Source organism: Hippoglossus stenolepis, chromosome 3 (genome assembly GCF_022539355.2).
Source record: "Hippoglossus stenolepis isolate QCI-W04-F060 chromosome 3, HSTE1.2, whole genome shotgun sequence".
NCBI classification, from domain to species: Eukaryota; Metazoa; Chordata; class Actinopteri; order Pleuronectiformes; family Pleuronectidae; genus Hippoglossus; species Hippoglossus stenolepis.
The window spans coordinates 2,969,905-2,993,452 of record NC_061485.1 but is presented as its reverse complement, the minus strand read 5'-3'; the positions used below and the strand labels follow the sequence as shown (position 1 = coordinate 2,993,452).

Below are 23,548 nucleotides of genomic sequence, written 5' to 3'. Positions count from 1 at the left end.
CGGTTTGAAGGTAATAAGAGATATGAGGTGTGTGTGTGTGTGTGTGTGTGTGTGTGTGTGTGTGTGTGTGTGTGTGTGTGTGTGTGTGTGTGTGTGTGTGTGTGTGTGTGTGTGTGTGTGTGTTGTGTAGGGCCAGGCAGTGAGCATGGGAGGAATAAAAAGCCCTAGAAGCCTCTATTCTTTTGGAGATTTGCAGGTTTGTGAGAAGATTGACAGTGAAATAAATTTACTGTGGTGGCCTTTTTTTTTCCTTCCTCCTCTTTTCTGGCTCATGTTTTTTGTCATTCTGAAAAATGCCGGTAAGAGCTCGGATAACAATACTAGAAGTGTGCATGTGTCTGCGTGTCAGTCAAGCTTTGCAGCCTATAAGTATAAGTCTTTTATAGTGTATACTTCATTCTCACGTATATGACCTCCTATAGGCTACGTTACAGGAAAAGCAGGAAGTCTTAAGTCTCAACGTAATATATATATACGACCGTAAGGTACGAGGTGGAAATTTCAACATTGGTGGAACTCTTTGAGGCTAGAAAGAAACTACAGACGTCTCCATGTCTTACTTCTTCCTGAAGAGGAACGTTATCACAACCTCCTCGACCCCCGTCGTTGTCAGAAAGTCTCGACTCTGCGCTGCCCTCCAGTGGATGCATTGCTGCACAACTTTGTTAACGTAAAAGACGCATGAAGGCATGTGAGCAGTGACGGTTAGATTGTTTGAAATGGACGTGTGTCTCTTTTTTCGGAGCTAAAAGCAGCGTAAATGACCCTTTATCCGTCGTGCGAAACCCGATGAATGATAAAATATCCCTGTTGCCGTCCAGCGTGTTGATTTGCATCATGTTCCTCAGATCTAAGTGTGTTTCTCTGATGAGGTTAGATAACAGCAGGACGCATGAAAAGATGTTTTCCCGATTGTAGGATGGATTATGTCGATATGAAGGTGACGGTAGGAAGGAAAACTCGTCCAGTTTCGTCACATCTTTGAGTCGTCAGGTGTGTGTGTGTGTGTGTGTGTGTGTGTGTGTGTGTGTGTGTGTTATATTACATCATTACAACATCAATACAGAGATGATGAGGGAGGAACTTAACAAACCTCCCCTTCCAATCCACTGATGCCTGGGATCGATACGCTGTCAGGGGCATGGACTATATGACAATGATGACTCAATGGAGGTGAGACAAGGGAGAGATGCCGAGAGCGATGGCGCCCGTCCAATCTCGTGGAGTGTGGGTTATACGCTCTCTGACAACTGTATCAACCTCATCAATATTATGGAGGTGAGGCGCGAAAGAGGATTATATGATCGCTGTGTCGATGTCGGAGGCAACGAGACAAAAGCAAGAGGCTTAAATTTTACCCTGCACACATGAACGTGCTGTTCCCACGCTGGTGGCAAAGATCTAACACTTTAAAAAGCTTTGAGGCAACACGAAGCTTGAAATCACCAGGGAACCCAACATTTATGAATATTGATGCGAACGCATACTCTTAAAAAATATACCAACATTTAAATTGAGCCTCAACTTGTTTGTCTGCCGATGAACCTCGACTCTGTGGAACTCGGATCTCTGAAGAACCTCGTTCCAAAACAGAAAGCTTTGCCTTTTCGGCTGAGCTCCCTCTTCACCACAATGCTCCGGTACAATGTAATTTCTGGTGATGCCAAACTGATCTGCCTGTCCGTCAACCACCTGTGTACTTTAATCAACTTCCAACGTTTAATTAGGTCCAACAGAGAATCATTTATAGATTGTGCCTAAATCTTTCACCATCATTTTTTCGCAATGTAGGAATTATAAATATTTTTTAAAAAGCTGCACATCCATGTTGCATGTTTATTTTCCAGTTATAGATTTGTGTTGATGCTTTAATTTAAACAGCTGAGGTCCAGTACGAGCAGCAGACTCAACATCAGGGTATAAAAAGGACAAAGTGCGAGAGTCTGACAGACAATTTGTTCTTGTCCTGCTTTATCAGATCTGTAGCTGTCAGGCCAGCGAGCAGTCGATAAGTTGTCTGTGATGAGGAGAGCTCATAGGCCGTGATGGCTATCACCACTGACAACCACCACCACGGCGATAGATGAGACTGACATGAGACGTGAGAGAGAGAGAGAGAGAGAGAGAGAGAGAGAGAGAGAGAGAGAGAGAGAGGGAGAGAGAGAGAGAGAGAGAGAGAGAGAGAGAGAGAGAGAGAGAGAGAGAGAGAGAGAGAGAGAGAGAGAGACGGCTCGTGTCCGCTCAGTCGTATCAGATCGTCGGTGCAGGATCGCGGTCGGTGAGTGGAGGCTGACGGATCTGTCTCACCACCACCTCTCACATGTCAGAGACAATGATGGGGAAAGATAGAGGGGGCGGACGATGATGATGATGTACGAGCACGATAATTGACTCGACTGAGAGATAATATATAATATAGAAAGGGGGAGAGGGTCATTGGATCGTTGGGTGTAATATGAGAATGATTAATGGTTATAGACAAGTGGAAAAGATGGATATAATGAAGTTCTCTGTGGTGATTTTAAACACAGGAGCCAAAAGGAACATTAGCATGAACACGGTAAGGTTTGCATCTCCTGTGCAAAACCATATGTGACTAAACACTCAGTAAAACATGTGTGACTGCAAGAAAAGGTCACTTTCACATTTACTTTGATGGATCCAGAGCTTCAGACTCTTCAGTTCAGTCTGAATCTAAACATCAGGGGTGAACGGTTCCTCAGACCAGAAGAGGTGTTCTGGGTCTGGATCAAACTGAACCAGGTTCTGTTGGTTTGCAGAGTGAAACACTTTGTTGGATAGTTTGGACCAATCACAGGAAGTAGAGACAGAATTAAACAATAGAAGAAGAAGAAGAAGAAGAAGAAGAAGAAGAAGAAGAAGAAGAAGAAGAAGAAGAAGAAGAAGAAGAAGAAGAAGCAGCCGCAGTCTTCACCTCCGACAATTTAATGTTTGAGCCAAGAGGACGTTCATTTGACGTTTCCTTTTCTCCATTCAAACAGAATCATTACATTCCCCTCAACTGACAACACGCCCACGTCAGACACTGTCTACAAACCAATCAGAGTCGAGTACAGGTAGACTCCGCCCACGTAGGTGATGACGACAGGACGAACGTATGTCAGAGAAAATTCCCCTAGTCCCTAAATTACAATGTGAAACCAAAAGTAACCAGATCAGATGAAACTATGGAACAAACACATGAAGCCTGGTTCAGACTCTTAATCATAAAGATACATAAAAAACATATAGATTTATAGATTTATACGGTTTTAAAGAGTAAAACAGGGAGGATGCCCTCGCTCGCGCTCTTAAACAATTTACATAACTGTGAATCTTAACGCTGCTTCGGTAAAACACTTTGTGATAAACAGTCAAGTTAATGGAGTGAAGAAAGGAGGAGAAGGTGACTGAGACACAGGGAGAGAAATGGATGAGACGTGTGTGTGTGTGAGCATATGTGTGTGTGTGTGTGTGTGTGTGTGTGTGTGTGTGTGTGTGTGTGTGTGTGTGTGTGTGTGTGTGTGTGTGTGTGTGTGTGTGTGTGTGTGTGACATATAGAGAGCGTGCAGGAGAATAAGACGGAGAGATGGGACATATGATTGCCATTTGGCGTTTGAGAGGCGGAGAAAGAGAAACCCATCCGGGGTCACGTCACGATCTGTCTCCTCGGTTACATCAGTCTGCAGCTCAGATGGACGGAGGGACGGAGGGAGGGACGGAGGGAGGGACGGAGGGAGGGAGAGGGACGGAGGATAAATCTGGAGAAAGAGAAGTTAACTTCTTAACCTTTCCCCCTGAAGCTGAAAGTGAGACCCTTTTAACGTCAAACTTTTCATCCTGCCACTTTGAAACCAGTCTTTGCAACTTAAACGTGCCAAAGAACGTGCGTTTCAACAAATGTGATGATTCATCGTGCGGTAAACACCCGAGAACCTCCAGAGGAAAAACTATAAAAAAAACTACTTGTGTCGTTCTTTTCATTTCTGACATGTCCTCCGGAGAAGTTACTCTTTTTCCACGTACCCAGGACGACACAGTGAGCAGAGTAAGGTCAGAAGAAGAAGATTACCCAGATCCACTCCCTGCTCTCTTCAGTTACCGAGGGCGGAGTTAGGAAGCCCAATAAAAACAACTACTGAACTGAATTTTCTGCACGGATGCACTCTAATGCTTTCGGAGAGACGGACGAGTTGTTTCCCGATTCAGGGGGGGGTGCATCCTTCGGAGGCTCAAATTGAAGACTGATTGGATCACAGACAGCATGACTGTACACGGCTGCACCATTCATAGGGCTCCTTCCATCCCAGAGCAACACAGGCTCCGACAGGTGGATCCTCCCCCAGGACGACCTTTCCCAGGATTCATTGCACGCTGGCAACGAATCAGTTTTCAAAAAGAGATAATTGCAGCAATAAATGAGTCCATGACAATAAATAATTCTTCCTAAGACCTCATCTCCTGAAGCTTCATTCCTTCACCCTGGCAAGATTTCAGCAAATACTCAAAAGGGAAAATTAGACTCGTACCAGTAGGCAGGGCCGGGTCCATGGTGGGTTTTTCCCAGGAGTTGACTTGTTCCCAGGTAAATCCATTGGTTCCCAGAGACACGCTGTAGCCGCAGCCGCTGTACGACTCTTCGAAGGTGCAGCCGCCTGAGCAGAGGACGGAAAAAGACGTGTAAATTACAGCAGAATATGGACATTTTAACAGCACAAGCACAACAGCCATCAGCTTAAAGACAGTTATTTGGACAATGCATGGACAAATATTACCCGTCCGAAAAAACAGACATGATCTTTGTACGCACGACGAAAAACAAGACAAGGAAAGACAGACGATAAAATAAAGAAAAGCAAATATCTCGCCATAACCACTTTATGACCATATCGTACAGATGTATTGATCCATGCACGCAGGTATTTTCCGCAAACTACTCCCATTAAATGCGAAAAAATCCATAAGCTCAAAGGAAAATGTGTTATAGAAAGATAAACCCCCTTGTTTTGAATTACAACATCTGTATCATTATCTGCATCAGCACCACATTCCACCCGTTATATAGATTTACATAATCCTGCTACATGTCAGACAATCCATGGAAACCTAACTAAATATAATTACTTCTACATATTCACTGAGAACTCAGGTTTTCACAGAAAAGAGCAGCTGGTCTTTCTTAAAAAAGATCTGGAAATATGATTAGATTCTTCTCAAGCATATTTGCGATTCAAGTATTTTATCCAGCACTTGTTTTTAAAACCACATCTTCAACCACTTGTACAAGATTTTAATTTCCAAGTGTTTTTTACGTGCAGGAATCGGAGCTTTCATGAGCTGCTGTCGACAATATTATACTAATTAAGTTATCAGCACGAATTGAAAGAGCCACTGCAAGACAGACACTGTCAGAGTTTATCAGAGAAGAGGGGAGCGCACGGGGGGTGGGGGGAGAGAGAGAGAGAGAGAGAGAGAGAGAGAGAGAGAGAGAGAGAGAGAGAGAGAGAGAGAGAGCATGTCTTTATGTGAGAGAGCGAGCGAGCGGCGGAGAAAGAGAAACCTCTATGTGTCAACATGATTAAGTCACAGTCTCATCGTTATTTCATGGCCCAGCTAAGACACATTTTCCACTGCATTAGCCTTCTCTGCTGGCCTAGAGCACTACACACACACACACAGACACACACACACACACACACAGACACACACACACACACACACAGACCCACGCACACACACACTTCCCTAATTAGACATATGCTTTGACACACAACCATTTTAATTTGTTTTGAAGCATTTGGACTGAGGGAACGTTTGTGGCTTTGTTCATGAAATCACCTAATGATGCTTTTTGTCGTCTTTCGACAGCAGCGCAATAGTTAAATTAATCTTCAAAATAAAAGACAAACTTCAACACGTTTGTTGATCTCAATGAATCCAGAGACTCTGTGAAGTCTTTTAGTGCATCGAGGATCTACATTAATAGATAACTATATTACATATATATACAGTATATGACTATTATTTTCCTGCAATTTTGTGTATGAAAGTAAGAAAATCTTCTGGACTTTAACTTCCTTCTATAACATTGACCACACATCCCCATAGTGAACAGAATTCAAAGAGAAACTACGGTAAATGGTAAACACACATTTCTATAGTCACATCCGCCCATCGACACACACATTTCCATATAGTTCCTCTCTATGCCGCACTTTTCTATCACACATCCACCACACAATGACAGAATCAAGGGGCTCACTTCAGCACGCGGCCTGGAGGAGCCAGGAATTGAACGGTCGGTGGACGACCCGCTCTTCCCCCTGAGAGGCGGCCGCCCACATAGCAAACCCCCGAAAGTGCAAAAACACGAGAAGGATGTGTGGCTTCGTTTCAATCGTACATCAACTGGGAAATCTAATCGCAGAATGATCCTTTTTTTCTGTCTGTTTGAAAAACAACCTCCAGCAGTGGGTGGAAAATTCCTAAAAGAAAGTATTTCTCTTACAGATATGAAAATAGCTGTTATGAATTAATCACCACTGAGATAATTAGCCTTTATTGCCCCCTCGTTGTTCAGTGATCTCATTAGAAATGGAAAGAAATCAAAGTGATCTCATTAGAAGAGACTTATAAACAGGCGTGTGTGTGTGTGTGTGTGTGTGTGTGTGTGTGTGTGTGTGTGTGTGTGTGTGTGTGTGAGAGTGGGGGGTCCAACATCAATATTCAATATCCGATCTGCAATTTTAAAACCACTATCAGGGGATGAGAGGGAGAAGTGGCTCACAGCAGCAGGCGAGTGTGTGTGTGTAGACAGGCGTGTGTGTCAATGCCCCTAATCTAGTTTTCAAAATCAGTACAACACCTCCCTGTGTCTCATAATCACACACACACACAAACACACACACTCTCTGCCAGAAAGTTTCTATAATAAAAAATCTGAACACTGTTACTGTATTCTGATCTGAAGCCTGCATGTGATGTGTGTACATGCGTGGCTGTAGGCGTGTGTGCATATGTTATTGTGTGTGTGTGTGTGTGTGTGTGTGTGTGTGTGTGTCTGTGTGTTAATGTGACACCAAAACAAGCAGAATCCCTTCATCTCTGCTAATTAACATTCCTGTTACCAATGTGATCAAATATTGATATGACGACTGAATCAGGCCTACACACACACACACACACACACGCACACACACACGCAACACGCACACACGCGCACGCGCACACGCACACGCCGCCGCACGCACACGCACACGCACACACACACACACACACACACGTACTTTGAGTTTTTAGTTTGTCCCATGTCCCGTCTGCTAACGTGGAAGAGGCAGGGTTTATAAGCTACACTGCAGGCAGCCACCAGGGGGCGCTCCATAGAAAGCTGCTGTACCAGATAGTGAAGCTCAGTCAGAAGGGAACGGGTTTAACAACGTGTAGGAAAACCTGTCATCTCTTCTTCTGTTAATTATTAGAATCCGATTTTACTTTTACTATATTTCCTTCGCTGTGATGAGTCTGTGACCAATTTTTTCTTTTCAAGATCTGCTGAGCTGTGTCTCAAACCTGCTCATGTGACAGGGAGCTGGTCCGGGCGTCGGATGATTGTGTTTCTTTAAAAGAAAATTAATTCCAGTCACACTTAAAAAGGTTTTCATCCCAATTTTCCTTTTTTTTTTCCTTCATTTTATTAAAACAGGGGCTCGTCGTCCTTGTTGTTGAGCTGCACTTTGTTCTGCTGTCAGAATAAACAACGACTCCTCACAGAGTGTGAGGGGTGTGAGCACGTCTGTGTTCGCAGGTGGTGGAATCACACTTCTCAAAAGGAAGGAGCACAATTTGGAAACGGAAATAAAAAAAAAACGTTGAGATATTGAGAGACACGTTTATTTTATACCTGATTTGAGTAATGGATTTCAGGAGATATATAGTTTTCTTGTTGTCTAAATGTTGTGTATGACAAGAATGTGTGTGACGGGTCGACAGACTTCATATCATCTATCAATGTCATCTGCACATTTACCCACATCAGCGAATGGTCTTGATGACCAATCAAAACGCTTTGCAGTACAGTTTTCGGGGTTCCGTATCTTGCTCAAGGGCACTTCGGTGGAATGGGAAAGACAAACCGCCGACCTTCTGGATAGAGGACGACCTATTTGAAGCCTCCAGTTTGACCTTTTGTCCGGCGCCATCTCTTGAAACCGGAAGTGACCATATTAGGAGAAGCAAAGGGGTGGGGCCTGATGGAGGACACGCCCACATGTGCCCATTGGACACTACTAGCTGTCACATGGGTCCACGCCCCCAATGAATACAGTGCGTTATGGTCTATTTGACTCTAAATGGATCATAAATTACTAAATGAGCATCAGCTGTTTTGCAGAAGACTTGAAAACTAGAGATTCTCTGATCAACACACACTCATGGAACTCTGTGGTGTTTTCACAACCTTGATTTTGTATTTATCCTTTAATTGAAAATGATCAGATCACAGATAAACCGACTTTTATTGAATTAGTGGCTTTATTTTGATGCTTTGTTGTCGTCCTGTTCATTTCTAATCAGATTTATGTTTAAGCAAATGAACAGATCACCCAGAAACTGAAAATCCATTAATCGCTGTGTGGATCCGGATCAGGGGGCAGATCCAGGAGTTTTTCATCAATTCCTTTAACGTCAACTTTTTTGTCGATTAACATTCAAGAAAAATGAGGCGTATTAAGGGGACTGATGTTTATAAGTGAGAGAAATTTACTGCAGTGAATTAAAATGTGCTTTTCATAAGGGGACCGTCGGGCCTTGAGTGACATTCCAGTTATTAGATCAAATACCATCGACTTCCACTTACAGTGTAAAATATTCTAATACTCCACAGCTTTGTTGTATAGTGTATAAGCAGATCAGACGGCTGACACGGTACGCTTTAACTGTCTCTATGAAAAATCCATTTTAATAAGTAAATAGGTTATTGTGAATTCATCCATTCAGAACGGATCTTTGTGCTTGAGCTCCCATCTGGTCCATTTAGACACGTAGACAGCAGAGATCCGACGAACTCAGTATCACTGATACACGCTGGCATTATGCAAGTAACCTGGTTTCCCTCCGCTAACGCTCTCACACACACAAACACACACACACACACACACAAACACACACACACACACGAGAAGGCAGCAGAAATAACTCTTTGCCCTGAGTTTACCCACTCGCACACAAATAAACACATCCTGCGCTGATAACACTTATTTAAGCAGAATCCCCTGTCTTTCTCATGTTAAGATTTCCATCCCCTCGAGGCGCCGATAGCAACCATTAGAGCCTTTTATCTCCGCCAAAGCTAACACAGAGCGACAGAGCCCACGGAGTCACAGACCGGAGCGGGGGCACCTGAGGCGCCCGGCTCTAAAGAGTCTGTTTGCTGCTCACTTAGATAACATCTACTGATCCTGAGTGTGTTCAAGTGTGAGTGTGTGTGTGTGTGTGTGTGTGTGTGTGTGTGTGTGTGTGTGTGTGTGTGTGTGTGTGTGTGTGTGTGTGTGTGTGTGTGTGTGTGTGTGGGAGCAGAGCGAGGACATGCTGTTGTGTGTTCTTGCAGAGCCGAGCGGTTTTCTGTGTCAGAGGTGGGAAGTAGCCGAGTGCATTCACCTAAGTACTGCACTCATGTATAATCTGGAGTTGTTTGTGAGTGTCAGTATTTTCATTTCAGGATAATTCTACTCGTCACAGTCAAATGTAAGTTTTTAATTAACTATATTTAATATTAATATAAAGTAACAACTCATATTAACACTCAGTAGAATTAGATTTGGCTGATTAATATGAGCATTTGATGATTTGTTTCTGCAAGTCGTTCATGATATCTTGTGCTTTCGGTGTAACTTGGAGCCGGAGCCCGAGCAGCCGTGATGCAGCCGTGATCGTGGGATGGTTTTTGAGCTTCCGCTGATACACTCGACCGATGAGGAGTCGTGTCAGCTGTCAATCATGACATTTCAGCCAGTTAAGATAGCACCACACAACTAATTCAATCCAAAATGGGTCCATGTCCCGTCTGCTAACATGGAGGAGGCAGGTTTGAGACCTGTGCTGCCTCCCGCCACCTGGATGAGCTTTTAAGGAGCTGTCATGTCGTCCATCTTAATTTACAGACAACACTAACAACACATTCGAAATGCGCACCAACTAATTGAGTCGACGCTTGATACCCAACCGAAGTCGATGTAGTGGGAGGATTTAAAAAACAGAGAATAACATCAACACTCTGCAGCTTCTCTGCAAAACAAAATGCTTCGACTTGAAGAAAGTCTCCGACTGATGAGTCAAATCCAATCCTTCAGGGGGAGCAGCACTTATCTGTGCAGCTGTTTGAGTCCTTTCATTTATATACAGTTATAGTTCAACGCTACGATATCATCTACTCACGACTTCATCGTTATTCTTCTAATAACTAAATTCAAGGAATATAAATCCAACGTGGGTGTTTGTGTGCGTGTAAGTCAGAGTGAATCCTGGCTGAGAAAGTCTGGAAACACAGGTGTGTGTCTGTGGGTGTGTGGGTGTGTGGGTGTGTGGGTGGAGTGACTCAGTGTGTGTGCGCGTGTGTGTGTGTGTGCGTGTTTGTGTCCCTATCTCGTCTCTTAGTTAACTCATATTAAATCCACTGTCAGCCAACATAAGTCATTTAAAACCATATGCCAACATATGGCATCTGCACCCAACCCCTCCCTCCGTGCACACACACGCGCACGCACACACAACACAACGCACACGCACACACACACACACACACATCCCGAGGCGAACTAAACACACTGACTAAATACTAAATGCCATTACTGCCACTCCAATAGGCCTGGATAACAAGCAGATGGAGGTTGCGCTGTGTGTGTTTGCACGTACGTTTACACTGTTTGACGGAATAACTCAGAAAAACACACAACGTGCGCTGGTGAGTCAGTGAACTCACTCCTCTACATTGATTTGAAAGAATTATAGATAAATAAATAGAAAGCAGTGTCGTAAGGTGAGAGGATTAGAGTTTTGCATGAGGCTTTTACATTAGTGTGTGTTTGTGTGTGTGTTGTGTGTGTGTGTTGTGTGTGTCTGGAGAGTAGGAGGTGAGAGGATGGTGTGAGAGGATAAATGCTGAGTAGATTCATACAGAAAATGTCTGTAATGAAACAGGTTCAAGTGATAAAAGACGCAGTGTACGTGTCTGTTATCTGGGAAAAACATCGGGTTCAGGCACAAAGAACTTTCTTGCATCTTGAGTTTGGGTCGGACTCGTTCTCTCTCTCGGGGGTTTGGACGGAAAATTGTGTCCCGAGTGAAGCATGAGTGAGTAAACGAATTAACGTGAAGAGTGAAACAGCTGTTGTGTGCGATTGTTCCCTTAAATCCCCTCCTCTCAGTGTGTGTGTGTGTGTGTGTGTGTGTGTGTGTGTGTCTGTGTGTGTTAAAGTGTTAAAGGGTAGGAAGTGATTTCCTGAAGGGTCTATTGTAACTTTAATTATCTGCTACATGAATCAATAGGGGACCTGCCTTGTAACCTTTAGTTCTACATGAAAGAACACGGAAAACAACGTCGCCACCGATTGCTTTCACTCACGCACACACACACATAAAACACACGACAATCGCACAAAAGCACACACAAAAACACTTGCACATACGGTTCGTCTGCACTGAGCTGAATCAATTGGATCAGACAGAGGGGTAACTACAAAGGGGAAGTTGAGAGATTGGAATGCAGAGGAGATTGATGCACACACACATGAACACACAGTCGCTGTCACACACACACACACACACACACACACACACACACACACACACACACACACACACACACAGACTACACACACGTGCCCTCTGTCTGAAATGACTGGCTGCAGCAAGTAGTCTAAGTAAATTTAGTTTACAAAGTAGGAGACACTCGCACACACACACAAAGCTGATTGGATTTACGTGTTCCCCCGAAGCTGCTGTAACTTTATTTCACTTCTCAAAACACACGCCTGGAAGTTTATACTCTTAAATCTAATTATGTCGATCTGGTCTTGGACTGGAATCCGAACCAGTCCGGTCTGGTTCCAGTCCAACCCAGTTTGACCCTGAGGTAAATCCACTGAGTCCAGTACGGAGCAGAGCAGCTGAGGGACCTCGCTTTGGCCCCAGATGTAAAAACCAGGTTATGAGCGTTTTTAACAAATGGGCGATCATTGAAACGGGTGGTGCGGGCGAATGGAAACAGTTTTTCCTGTTTCAGCCTTCTGATTGGACGCAGAATGAGTAAACAGCCCATAGATCATCAAACAGTTGAAAGTGTTTCACAGGAAGAGAAAGGACAGAGATCGAGATAAAGAAAATACTCTCGCTGTGTCTCAGATCCTGGTGTGGCTGCACTTCAGGGCCGAGTGCATCACATCGGCACGTCCCATTTCAAAGGCTACTTCAAAGGCAGTCGACAAATGCATCCTTTCATCCCCGAGAAACGAAGGTCTCAGCGACGGACCGTTTTTCAAAGAGGTAACGGCGACGGCAAGTGACAAGACGTCCGATGCTCGAGTATCACGCCTCAACTCAACCGGACAGCTCACGGTACAAAGGGGCATTCAAAACTTTCTTCTTGTTGTGTGAAACTTCAGCTCCGTTGCTAGGCGACAGTAATAAAGGCGGGGCAAGATGGTGACGCTGACCACAGAGCAACTCAGGTCCGGCCTTCGCAGTCTATGTGGTCCCTATATTGTGTTGTTCATTTCATTGGGCCTTTAAACTTCAAGTGTAAGTACAGACACTCTAAAACATGGTTTAATTCTTGTTTCATTTTATTTTCCTGTGACTACTGGGTTGAAAAAGGACAAATTGGAATTGAAGGAGACCAAAGTTTCCTTGGAAATTGGGACTTTTTAAATAAAAAAATAAAAAGAACGTGGGAAAAATCTGTAATTGTGAATGTAAATGGGTCAGAAGATCCAATCTGACTCAGGTCTGATCCTAATATCCTCGAATGCATGATTTCAGAAAGACCTTTGTTCTATTAACGACTCGAATGAGGCCGAATAAGAGAACTTCAATCGTAACCGACACACGTGAAACCAGACGTTGCATCGTTGTCTTTGATTCACAGCTTCGCTCTGTGATGATTGTCCAGTTGGTTCGGTGTGAACTGTCAGATCAGCCTCTCGTGTCACACAACAGCCTGTCAGGCAGTTTCATGACAAGTGTCAGAGACGGACTGAGTCACAACATGAGTCATCTGACACACTGACACACACAGACACACACAGACAGACACACACAGACAGGTTTAATCACAGTACTCTCATTAACACCCTGAAAAACATGAACAGCGAGGAAGAGGGAATCAGAGGTGAAGAAAAACGTTCTGCTTCCCTTGTTAGTTTGTCCTTTCCTACGTTCCGTTATTTGAATCCCACTTTCCTTCCTGCGTTCCCTCTTTCATTTGTTCCTTCCTTCATTCCCTTGTTTGTTCCCGTGTGTGTTTCCTCGATCCCACGTTCCCTCTTCCGTCCACCCATCCCTTCGATTCGTTAATTATCTTTTACACTAAAATGTGCCGAACAAGAATGAACACAGCGAGCAGCACGGGTTTGTTTACAAGGAAATGTTTGGGGACTGAAATATGTTATTACGAAAGTCCAGGAGTCTGAACTGGGAACATTAACCCGAACCAAATCTGAACCGTGAGCCTGAACAGACGAGGCAAGTTGTACGACTCGAATTGGCCCTCGCAGATATAAATGTACACACAAACAAACACACACACACACACACACACAGCCATGGGGATGAACCTCCACACACTAACTCCTCTATCACACACAAAGACAGACCCAGTGAGACACACACACACACACACACACACTCTCTGTGGTGCTCATTAGGAGAGGTAGCAGGTCCAGACCTCCTCTCAGCAGAACTACAGGGGTGAGCGACTCCCTCTCCTGTCAACTTCACTCTTTCTTCACTTTTCCTCCTTCACCTCCGTCACTCTCCCTCTTTCATTCCTCTCAGATCTATTATTCTCCTCCTTTCTATTCCTCCCTCTCCTCTTCGCCATCGTTCTTGTGTCTTTTCTCTCGCTCTCCCTCACCCCTGCCCTCCACCTTTCTTCTCTCGATCCCTCCTCGTCTCATCACTCGCTTCGCTGCAGCAAACTCTTTCCCTCTCCTCTCATTTTTCTGTCCATCACTCCGATCCTTTCCCTTTTTCTCTCAGCTCTGATTCTCTAATCGAAATCAAATATACATGAACTTAAGTTGTCAAATAATTAAAACCGATAAAGTACGATGAGCTCATCCTACATTCTATTCTGATATTTATTCTTTAATTTACATTTCCCTGATTTGGTCGAGGATCAGTTGAACCTAAGATCCAAGAAATGGGGATAATATTGTCAATTTTTAAGCACAGAAGTTTAGTTTAGACTTCTGGAGTATACGGAACCACGATCTCAACACGTTACGGGAACATGTCGGGATCGGAAAACAAGGAAACTGCTCAACGTGCCGTCAGGGAAGAGGAAGTAAATGATTGAAATGAGTTTTCAGAGTCATCTCGATTTCACTTGGGGCTTCTTTACTCTGCAGAACTTTTACATTCACACAAAACTTGTACAACACACTGGAGGAAGGAAACACTGAGACAACATCATATGTCTCCTTTAAAGAGGCTCGAGGGTCTGGAGAGTGCTGGAGGAGGAAGAGGAGGAAGAGGAGGAAGAGGTGGAATCAGTGTGTCTGTGACAATGATAATATATTTCTCCAAACGTACCAATAATTCACGATGTCACATTCAGCTCCGTTGTTTTCAAGTTCTTGGATGTGAGGTCGCAGGTTGATCGATGTTCTGATTAGCTCAGCTCGTTCTCAGTCTCCCTTTCTCTCCCTAATATCGTCAATAAATACGTACAATAAAACTAAATGAGTCCATTTGTATCCCGAGCCGCTCTGAGCCGATGAAGGTTTCTGACGCAGCCCCACAGCATCGTAAAGAAACGCCTAAAACTCATAAAATTTGTCAGTGTGAGATGATTAGCTACTGTAGAATGCATGTGCTGCATTTTCACTGCTGCTCATTTCTGATTACTGAGGGAGAAACAGACGCTCCGGGCACACACACACACACACACACACACACACACACACACACACACACACACACACACACACACACACACACACACACACACACACACACACACACACACACACACACACACAAACTTATATGCTGGCATTTAAACTTTGGGTTTCTGAATTTGTATATTTGTGTACATGCATGTGTTTAATGAAACACATATGCACGTGTGTTAACATGTGTGTGTGTTAGTTAGAGAAAGAGAGAGAGAGAGAGAGAGAGAGAGAGAGAGAGAGAGAGAGAGAGAGAGAGAGCTGTTGGCAGTAAACACACTCCTCTTCCTCAGCTCGGGGAATTCACTGGGTGATAAATAAGTACTGCTTGCAATTATTCCCACGTGTGTTTGTGTACACAGATACTTCAAAACATTACACACACACACACACACCCGCACACACACACGCACACACACACCCACACGCACGCACATCTTGTGGCGACACTAAGGCAGATAAATTAAAAACATCATATCCAGTTTACATGCGAACATGTGAAGCTGCAGATTTTCAAACGTCTTCTGTCCACGATGAAACTGACAAATGTCTGACATCTTTCTTCTTGATCACTTGTATTTGATGTCCGAACATTCACATGAACTCATCTAACTTCTTCACACCATTCTTCCTTTCCTCAGACCCCTGCTTGAAGATGACACATCTTGCGGGGTGTAATATGATTGGTTCCCTGTGGATCAGAAGCCAAGATTGACAAAGGAGAAGAGTTTTTAAATCTGAGCTGAGATAGTGTGGAAGTGACCTCACCCTCACCTCTGCTGTTCGACCCCGTCTTCACCCGCACTGCTACACTTACTGATGGGTACACAGAGTGATGGAGTGTGTGTGTGTGTGTGTCTGTGTGTGTGTGTGTGTGTGCAGGCTAAGATTAATCCTCTGCACTTTCCCAGCACACACACACACACTAACAGCTGCTGTTTACAACCTTGACTGGTCTTCATGTCAAAGTGAAGTATTGCTGCTGTAGTCGCAGGTTTTTTTCCGCCGCTCACTGTGATATGTTAAACCACTGAATTATAAATGGCCATTGATTGGCCGAGCTCACGGCTCAATAATCAACCAAGATGCAATAAAGTACAGAGAAGGAGAATAAGAGAGAAACGCAGGGAGGTGAACACACGGAACTTCACTTGTACGACAATGACCCGCTGTCACTTCCAGGAGATATACTGGGAATGGAAGCTCAACAGCATCGTGAGTGAAATGAATCCACGCACAGTGAAGTCAGCATCGTTTCTGTCTTAGGAGACAACACGACATGAACCTCTGCACGTCCTCACTGTACGAAAGGAAACGTTGATTTAACTCAAGAAGGAGAAATCAGCCGCAAAGCCTTTTTAAGTTTACTCACCTTTAAGGCTGACATTAAATTAATAAGTTCACTCAAAGTACTATTTTAAGTAACTATTCAGATCTACTCATCTATCAAAGTGATGTTTACCTGAATTATTACATCTTATGAACTCGTAACTGTGTGTTTTTATGGATTGAAAAAAAAAAAACCTATCACATCATATTTTAAGTTGAGAGAACTTTACATGTAACTTAAAATGTCCTTTTTCACTTAACTTTCACTGCCCATTAGTTGAGTTTACTCACCTAAAAACGTGTTATGGAAAGTCAAAACTAAAAGATGTGACATGGACCGTTTATTAAAATCAGCTGGCCAACATTTCCTCTAAACCATAAACCTGCACATTCCCATTAGTTTCTTTTATCACATTAGTCAAACGTTTCTCAACACAAATCATTTTTTGCGTTTTAGATCCAAATGACATTTTTGGCTAATCAGCATATGACTGGACATAATTTAAAAAGCCAATCGTCGATGCATTTTGGTCAATGTGTTGAAATGTGGTCAAACGACAAACTGACTACAAAGCAATGCTAATACTCAGTGGTGTGAATACTTGCTGTAAAAATATAATTTTCACTTTTCCAGCTGTCCCTGGTCCCTGTGAGGAGATATTCAAGTCTTCCACTGACAGTTTGTCTGAAATTAGCATTAAAACAACATCTTTAAAGTCGCATAAATACATAGTTTGAGGATTTGTATAACTCTAACACACACACACACACACACACACTGCACTGCACTCCACATAATATCCCTTTAAGCCAATGCCAGTTCAATCCCTGTTAATATTCATAAGGGGAGCGTGTAGGTTGAAGTGGCCCTTCACTCTGCACCTCTCGCAGGCTTAATACTTGATTTAGATTAGCTCCACTGCTAAAACCTCCTCTTAGCTGCGCTGCAGGTCGCCGGCGCCACACAACATTTGGCCTCTACTTCAGATATCGGCAGACGGAGGTTATGCAGGTGCTCTTTATCTCAGTCCGTACTTCTCTCTGCGGTTTTATCTAGATTGACGGAGAGATGTGTGGTCCTTTTGGGTTTCTGGGTGATATCGACTGCTGCTGCTCATGTTTCCGTCCGAACGTCCACACGATAGCTGCACGTCGGACTTTTACCCATTTGCATAAAGTGAGGGTCAAATCTACTTTATGCAGATTCAGAGCAGCTGCCTGGGAAATCTTAAACCGTGATTCAACATCGGCCCTTTTTCCACGTAGAAGGTTTTCAGTAACAAAGAACAAAGAACACACACACACACACACACACACACACACACACACACACACACACACACACACACACACACACACACACACACACACACACACACACACACACACACACACACACGCATACTGATTACCCATCTCCCTCTCTTGTCAACCAAAACAGACTTAGGCAAAATGTACACAGTCTCCCCTCATGCAGAAGAATGATCAGTATAGCAGGGACTGTGTGTGAGCATGTGTGTGTGTGTGTGTGTGTGTGTGTGTGTGTGTGTGTGTGTGTGTGTGTGTGTGTGTGTGTGTGTGTGTGTGTGTGTGTGTGTGTGTGTGTGTGTGTGTGTGTGTGTGTGTGTGTGTGTGTGTGTGTGTGTGTGTGTGTGTGTGTGTGTGTGTGTTTATTTGTTTGAAAGTCAGAGAGTTTGTGTGTCTTTGTGTTTGTACCACCTGAGGTCATATTGTTGAAACCAGGTCATCGTTTCACCCTGACCGGAGAGCAAGGACGGGCGTACCCAAGGGCTCTGTGTGTGAGTGTGTGAGTGTGCGTGTGTGTGTAAGTGTGTCAGTGTGTGAGTGTGTGTGTGTGTGTGTGTGTGTGTGTGTGTGTGTGTGTGTGTGTGTGTGTGTGTGAGTGTGTGAGTGTGTGTGTGTGTGTATTTATAGCTTTGGACAGGTGCATAACCCTCCAACTCTCTCTCTCTACTTCTTTCATCATTGTACTGATTTTATTTTCATGTGTGTGTGCGCACTCTCCCCAGAGCCTGCCATTGGCCTATTTCCGACAGAAATGTTAAAAAGTGATGCATCCCCCTACATTATGACTCCAGCTAACCTGTCAGTGACCTTGGTCCAACAGAACAACCTGCACCTGAAGGCGTTTTCCTCTCACAGCCGAGTCAGACTGTAAATGACTTGAAATCAGTGGCGTTCTGCAGACTGACACACGGCAGCCTCGTGTTATGTAAGTGCGTCAGCGGGGCAACTTCATCTGTCATCACATTCCAAAAATATATAAATTCCCGCTACAAGAGGAAAATTTCTCATCTCACAACCCCTACGACTGCAGTTTGGTTATTTTTACAACCACAGAACAACTCGAGGAATCATGGTTCAGGTTAATCCAACTGTTTGTTGTATATCTACTCATCAGTCTGACTTTCTTCTTAGGGTTGACGATGAGTCACGAGCAGTGAGACAGGTTTTATCTTCTGAAACTAATACGTGTGGTTTTAAAGAAGCTGCTGAAAACAAAGACAACATTTTTCAGACACGACCGTAAAGTCCGGAGAATCGGATACGGACTTTATCTGCTGTTGGCTTTTCCACACAAGCAAAACACAGCAGGTGGTTTTCTGCACGGACTCTGTGGAGCAGACGGAGACAGGAAGTGACGTATCTGCATCTTTGGACCCCCTGCTGAGCCCTGACTTTCAGCAGACTGTATTCTAGGAGGCCGGGAGCGGAGAACGTCCGCGGATAATCCGATGCCTCTCACTCGGACCTCTGCGTTGACACGTGCTCGTCCTCTGGAGAAAGTACAGAGGATCTGCGAAGTTCAGTGTCTGAACGCAGCTCAGGTCAGAGCTCTGCTGGGAAACGTTTATCCCCAACCTGTCCCTCCTGACCTGTCGGGTTTGGCTTGAGTCCCATTGTTTGAATTTACAGGAACACATGTGTCCGTCTTTCCTCCTTTTTTTATCTTCTTCATCCTGTCTTTCTGCTCCTGTCTGAGTTAAGCTCGGAGAAATACGAGACAAGATGGGGCCATAATATTGACAAGCGAGTGAATGTGCATTCATCTGTGACGCAGGCCGGTGGCCAGAGTGAGGACTGTGATTAATGAGTCTCCCGGTCAGAGATGCTAATCACTTGCAGCCACACACTCCAAACAACACCTGTGTGTGTGTGTGTGTGTGTGTGTGTGCGTGTGACCTGACTTGTTAGTGATAGCCCTCAGACACAGGTTTTATTCTTTGTAGCCGGTCTGACAGAGAGACTCAGATTTGTGGATAAGATGATGGACACAACATTTACAGCTGCTGAACGGATGCAGTGAATTAGAGGTGAAATGAGTGTGTGTCCATCATGTGCGTTTGAATGTGAGAGTTATAGTGAACTGCGACTTTTAGTTTTGTGTTTCTATGTTTGTGTCGTATCGCGTGTGTGTGTGTGTGTGTCTGAGTGTGTGTGTTGGTGGAGGTGTTGAGCAGGGGGAGGATGGACCAAAATGACTGACAGCTGGTCTGGACCTGGGTGGTCGGGTGGAACGGAGCTTTAACACAGCCCAGTACAGACACTCGGACACACACGCACACATGCACACACACACACACACACACGCACACACACACACACACACACACACACACACACACACACACACACACACACACACACACACACACACACACACACTAGAGACCTCTCCTCACCTCAACTTGTCTCCCACTGACAGCTTTCAACAGTGGTCAACACACACACACACACTGAAGACGAACACACACACACACACACACACACCACACTGAACTCTTGACAGATACATCCTCCCACTCTCCTCCCTGTCACAGTGCTGGCTGCCTCACTACCTATTCACACACACACACACACACACACACACACACACACACACACACACACACACACACACACACACACACACACACACACACACACACACACACACACACACACACACACTGAAGGACAGTTGGCTCACGGTCAGGTCAGTGGTTCGTGCTACAGAAACACCTCAACTTGTAAAAGCCAGGGGACATTTTTCTGTCTCTCTCTCTCTCTCCTCACTCTGTCCATTCGTCCCCCGCCTGTCACTTCCTCTTCCTCCCCCTGTTCTCTCCACCGCACAAACATTTACCATAAAGAAAATATGGAAAATGCATTAAACAATTCCGATCATCGTGACGCAGACTGTGGTAACGAGGTGCTTCGAGATAAATGTGCTCAATGCGTACTTTGATTTTTAGTTTGGCTCATGTCCCGTCCACTAACATGGAGGAGGCGGGATCTACGACCTCTTCTGCAGCCAGCCACCAGGTGACGATGGAGAGGTACTCGGCTTCACTTTTGGGGAGATGTCACGTCGTCCATCTTGGTTTACAGTCTATGGTTGGATTTGATATATCAGTCCGTCCTAGTGGCCAGCCACAGTACTGCAGCACACACTACACTTCATCTTTCCCTATAGACGGCTATTATAAAAGACACATATCAAAAAACAAAACATTTCTGTTAGACTCCAGTAAAATACATTTTTCTGGCACGTGTTTGATTGTTGCACATGAATGCGTGGGCGGCCATGTTGCAAATCCATATCCACGCCTGACATGAAGTCATATTGGACTCTGCTCTCAAGGTTTCATCGTCAAAACAAACTCATATCACGGCTCCTCTTCTTCGCCTGAAGCGGCCGAGCAACAAGTTCAGAGGCCGAACTGCAGCAAGACTCACAACCCACCACTCCCCCACACGACCTTTACTTATTAGCTTCTTTCTTTAGATTTGTCTTTTATATAATCCTGCAACAATCATATGTCCCAGAGGCCTCGTTTAAGTTATATCTAGTTGCGTCTCGTGATACCAGAGACCTTCAGCCTTGTTTATCGGTTGTTTTAATTCATGCTCACATTGCGTTTGTTTGCTGTTACAGGGAATGTTTCATGTTATCTAATGTGATAATGGGACGACTGACCCGTCGGGTTGAAACCCAACAAAATGAAGATCCTAGCCACGACACTTTCAGATTCCTCTCCAGGATCCGAGCCAAGATCGGTTCCTTTTTAAGAGAAAAGAAATGAGTCTTCAAATATTTCACACATGATTGGTTTAAATTGGATTCTTTTTGGAATGAGGAATAAGAAAGAGACTCATTTCAATCCAATGAAAACACATCAAATGGAAAAGAGTGGACCAGGGACTTAAAAAAAAAAAGACAACAAAATGACCTTGTTTCAGTCAGTGATTTTACATTTTCCAATTTCTCCACTGTCGAAAAATTGTGTTTGTCTCAAAAAGCGCGATGCCTGAAATTTGTGCGACAAAGGACAAAAATGGTGAGCGATGTTTTAAAAAGTGGACGAGTGGAAAGCTGTAATTTGTTTGGGAGGCTAACCGGAGAATTATCTGCTCCATCACGGAGAGAAAGGCACCAGAGCCTTGAGAGGCTTTTGAAAAAGTAGCCTTTCCTTTGAGTTTGAAAGGATGTGGGAGGACAGCGAAGCTTTCAACTCTTTTAATCCAACACCCCCACACGTAAACACACGCACACACACACACACACACACACACACACACACACACACACACACACACACACACACACACACACGGCTATTCATCAAAGGTCTAATTGGAAGTGTAAAAGGATTCGAGATGCAATTAAACTTTTAAACTTTTAATTATGTTTAACTATCACCTAAATAAGATGTTTTTAAAGTTGAATGTGGGAAAACATGGCTTTCACTTCTCTGGAAACAAGTTGCATATTTTGTATGGGGGTGAAAAATACACACACACACACACACACACACACACACACACACACATACACACAATTCTGCTTCCAGTTTTAGAGACGTAAGTTCATTGACTTGGAATAAGGACGGGGTTCAGGGCATGTTTTTGTACTTGTGTGTGTGTGCATGCGAATGTGTCTGAGTGTGTGTGTGTGTGTGTGTGTGTGTGCATGTGAGTCTAAGTGTGTGTGAGTGTGTGCGTGCATGTCAGCAGCTTTCTAGCCTCATTAAACCATCAGCTCCTGAGGCTCTGGACTAACATGGCGTCCCGAGCAGCTGTTTTCACAGTCATTAGCTCCTACAGCCATCCAACCATGCTAACATGCTAACGACATGGTGACATGATAGCATTATGTCTTTTAAACTCCAACGTTTTCCTCCTCGTTGAGCTTTGAGATTCTCTCGGCTCCGACGGGGACACACATCAGTGTCTCTTTGACAAGTCTGTCCTGAAAGTCTATATATACTGTTAGTGCACAGTCCCCCCCCACTGGTGCTTATAGTATTTTTATTTTTCTGTGACTTATGTTTTAGATTATTCAACCAAAGAAATGCATTTGGTATCCTCAGTGTAAGACCATCAGAAATCTTTCAATTCATATCCACCCCGTACAGATGTGAATACAGCTGCAGATTCCTGCGCTAAAGGTCTCAAGTCCAGTATTTCTGATCATATCCCAAATGGACTCATGGAAACCACTTGAATCCACACCAGTAAAATATAAACCTGAATAGACCCCGACCGGCCGTCAACAACCAGCTGAGGCTGAAAAGAGCAGGAACACTTCACAGCACTTGGCGATGCACCATGTGACCGCAGCTGAAAGCCGTCCACTTACATCCGTCTCAGTATTAGACATGTTGACACATAGAGCAGCGGAGTGGGAGCCGATAAACCCGATCACCGGGTCTGTGTCCTCATCGAAGACCTCACAGGACTCAACGTATTTGTGAATGGGTCGATTTCCAGCTGCACCTCCTTGTTTTTCATCTTCTAAACTGGTTTTCCTACTTCCAGTCATCGTGTCTTTGTAGAAACACTAAAAAAAAAAGACTTCACTTCACGTTCAGAGGAGAAATAACACGACCAACGCTCTGCTCACCTTCAGGAGATTTGTTCCTATGAACCTTGATTTGTTTTTATCATATTTTCTATTCTGTACATTTCTCCACCATCTGTGCTTCTCGTTGTTTCCTCCTCTTGTTAGAGACGTGATGGAAACTGGTTTAATGGTCTTGCTGGCACATATT

The 23,548-nt window shown here is 44.2% G+C and overlaps 1 protein-coding gene across 13 annotated transcripts in view; it reads right to left on the bottom strand.

Annotated features, from left to right (window-relative positions):
* ptprt (protein tyrosine phosphatase receptor type T) overlaps positions 1-23,548 on the bottom strand; it is a 254,304-nt gene that overhangs the window by 211,262 nt on the left and 19,494 nt on the right. For all 13 annotated transcript variants that reach the window (XR_004695112.2, XM_035152935.2, XM_035152937.2 and 10 more), the window contains exon 2: positions 4,530-4,655. Coding sequence is in view for 12 of the 13 variants with exons in the window: in XM_035152935.2 (XP_035008826.1) it covers positions 4,530-4,655 (126 nt within the window). In the remaining variant the exon portion in view is untranslated. The remainder of the gene's footprint in view (positions 1-4,529; positions 4,656-23,548) is intronic.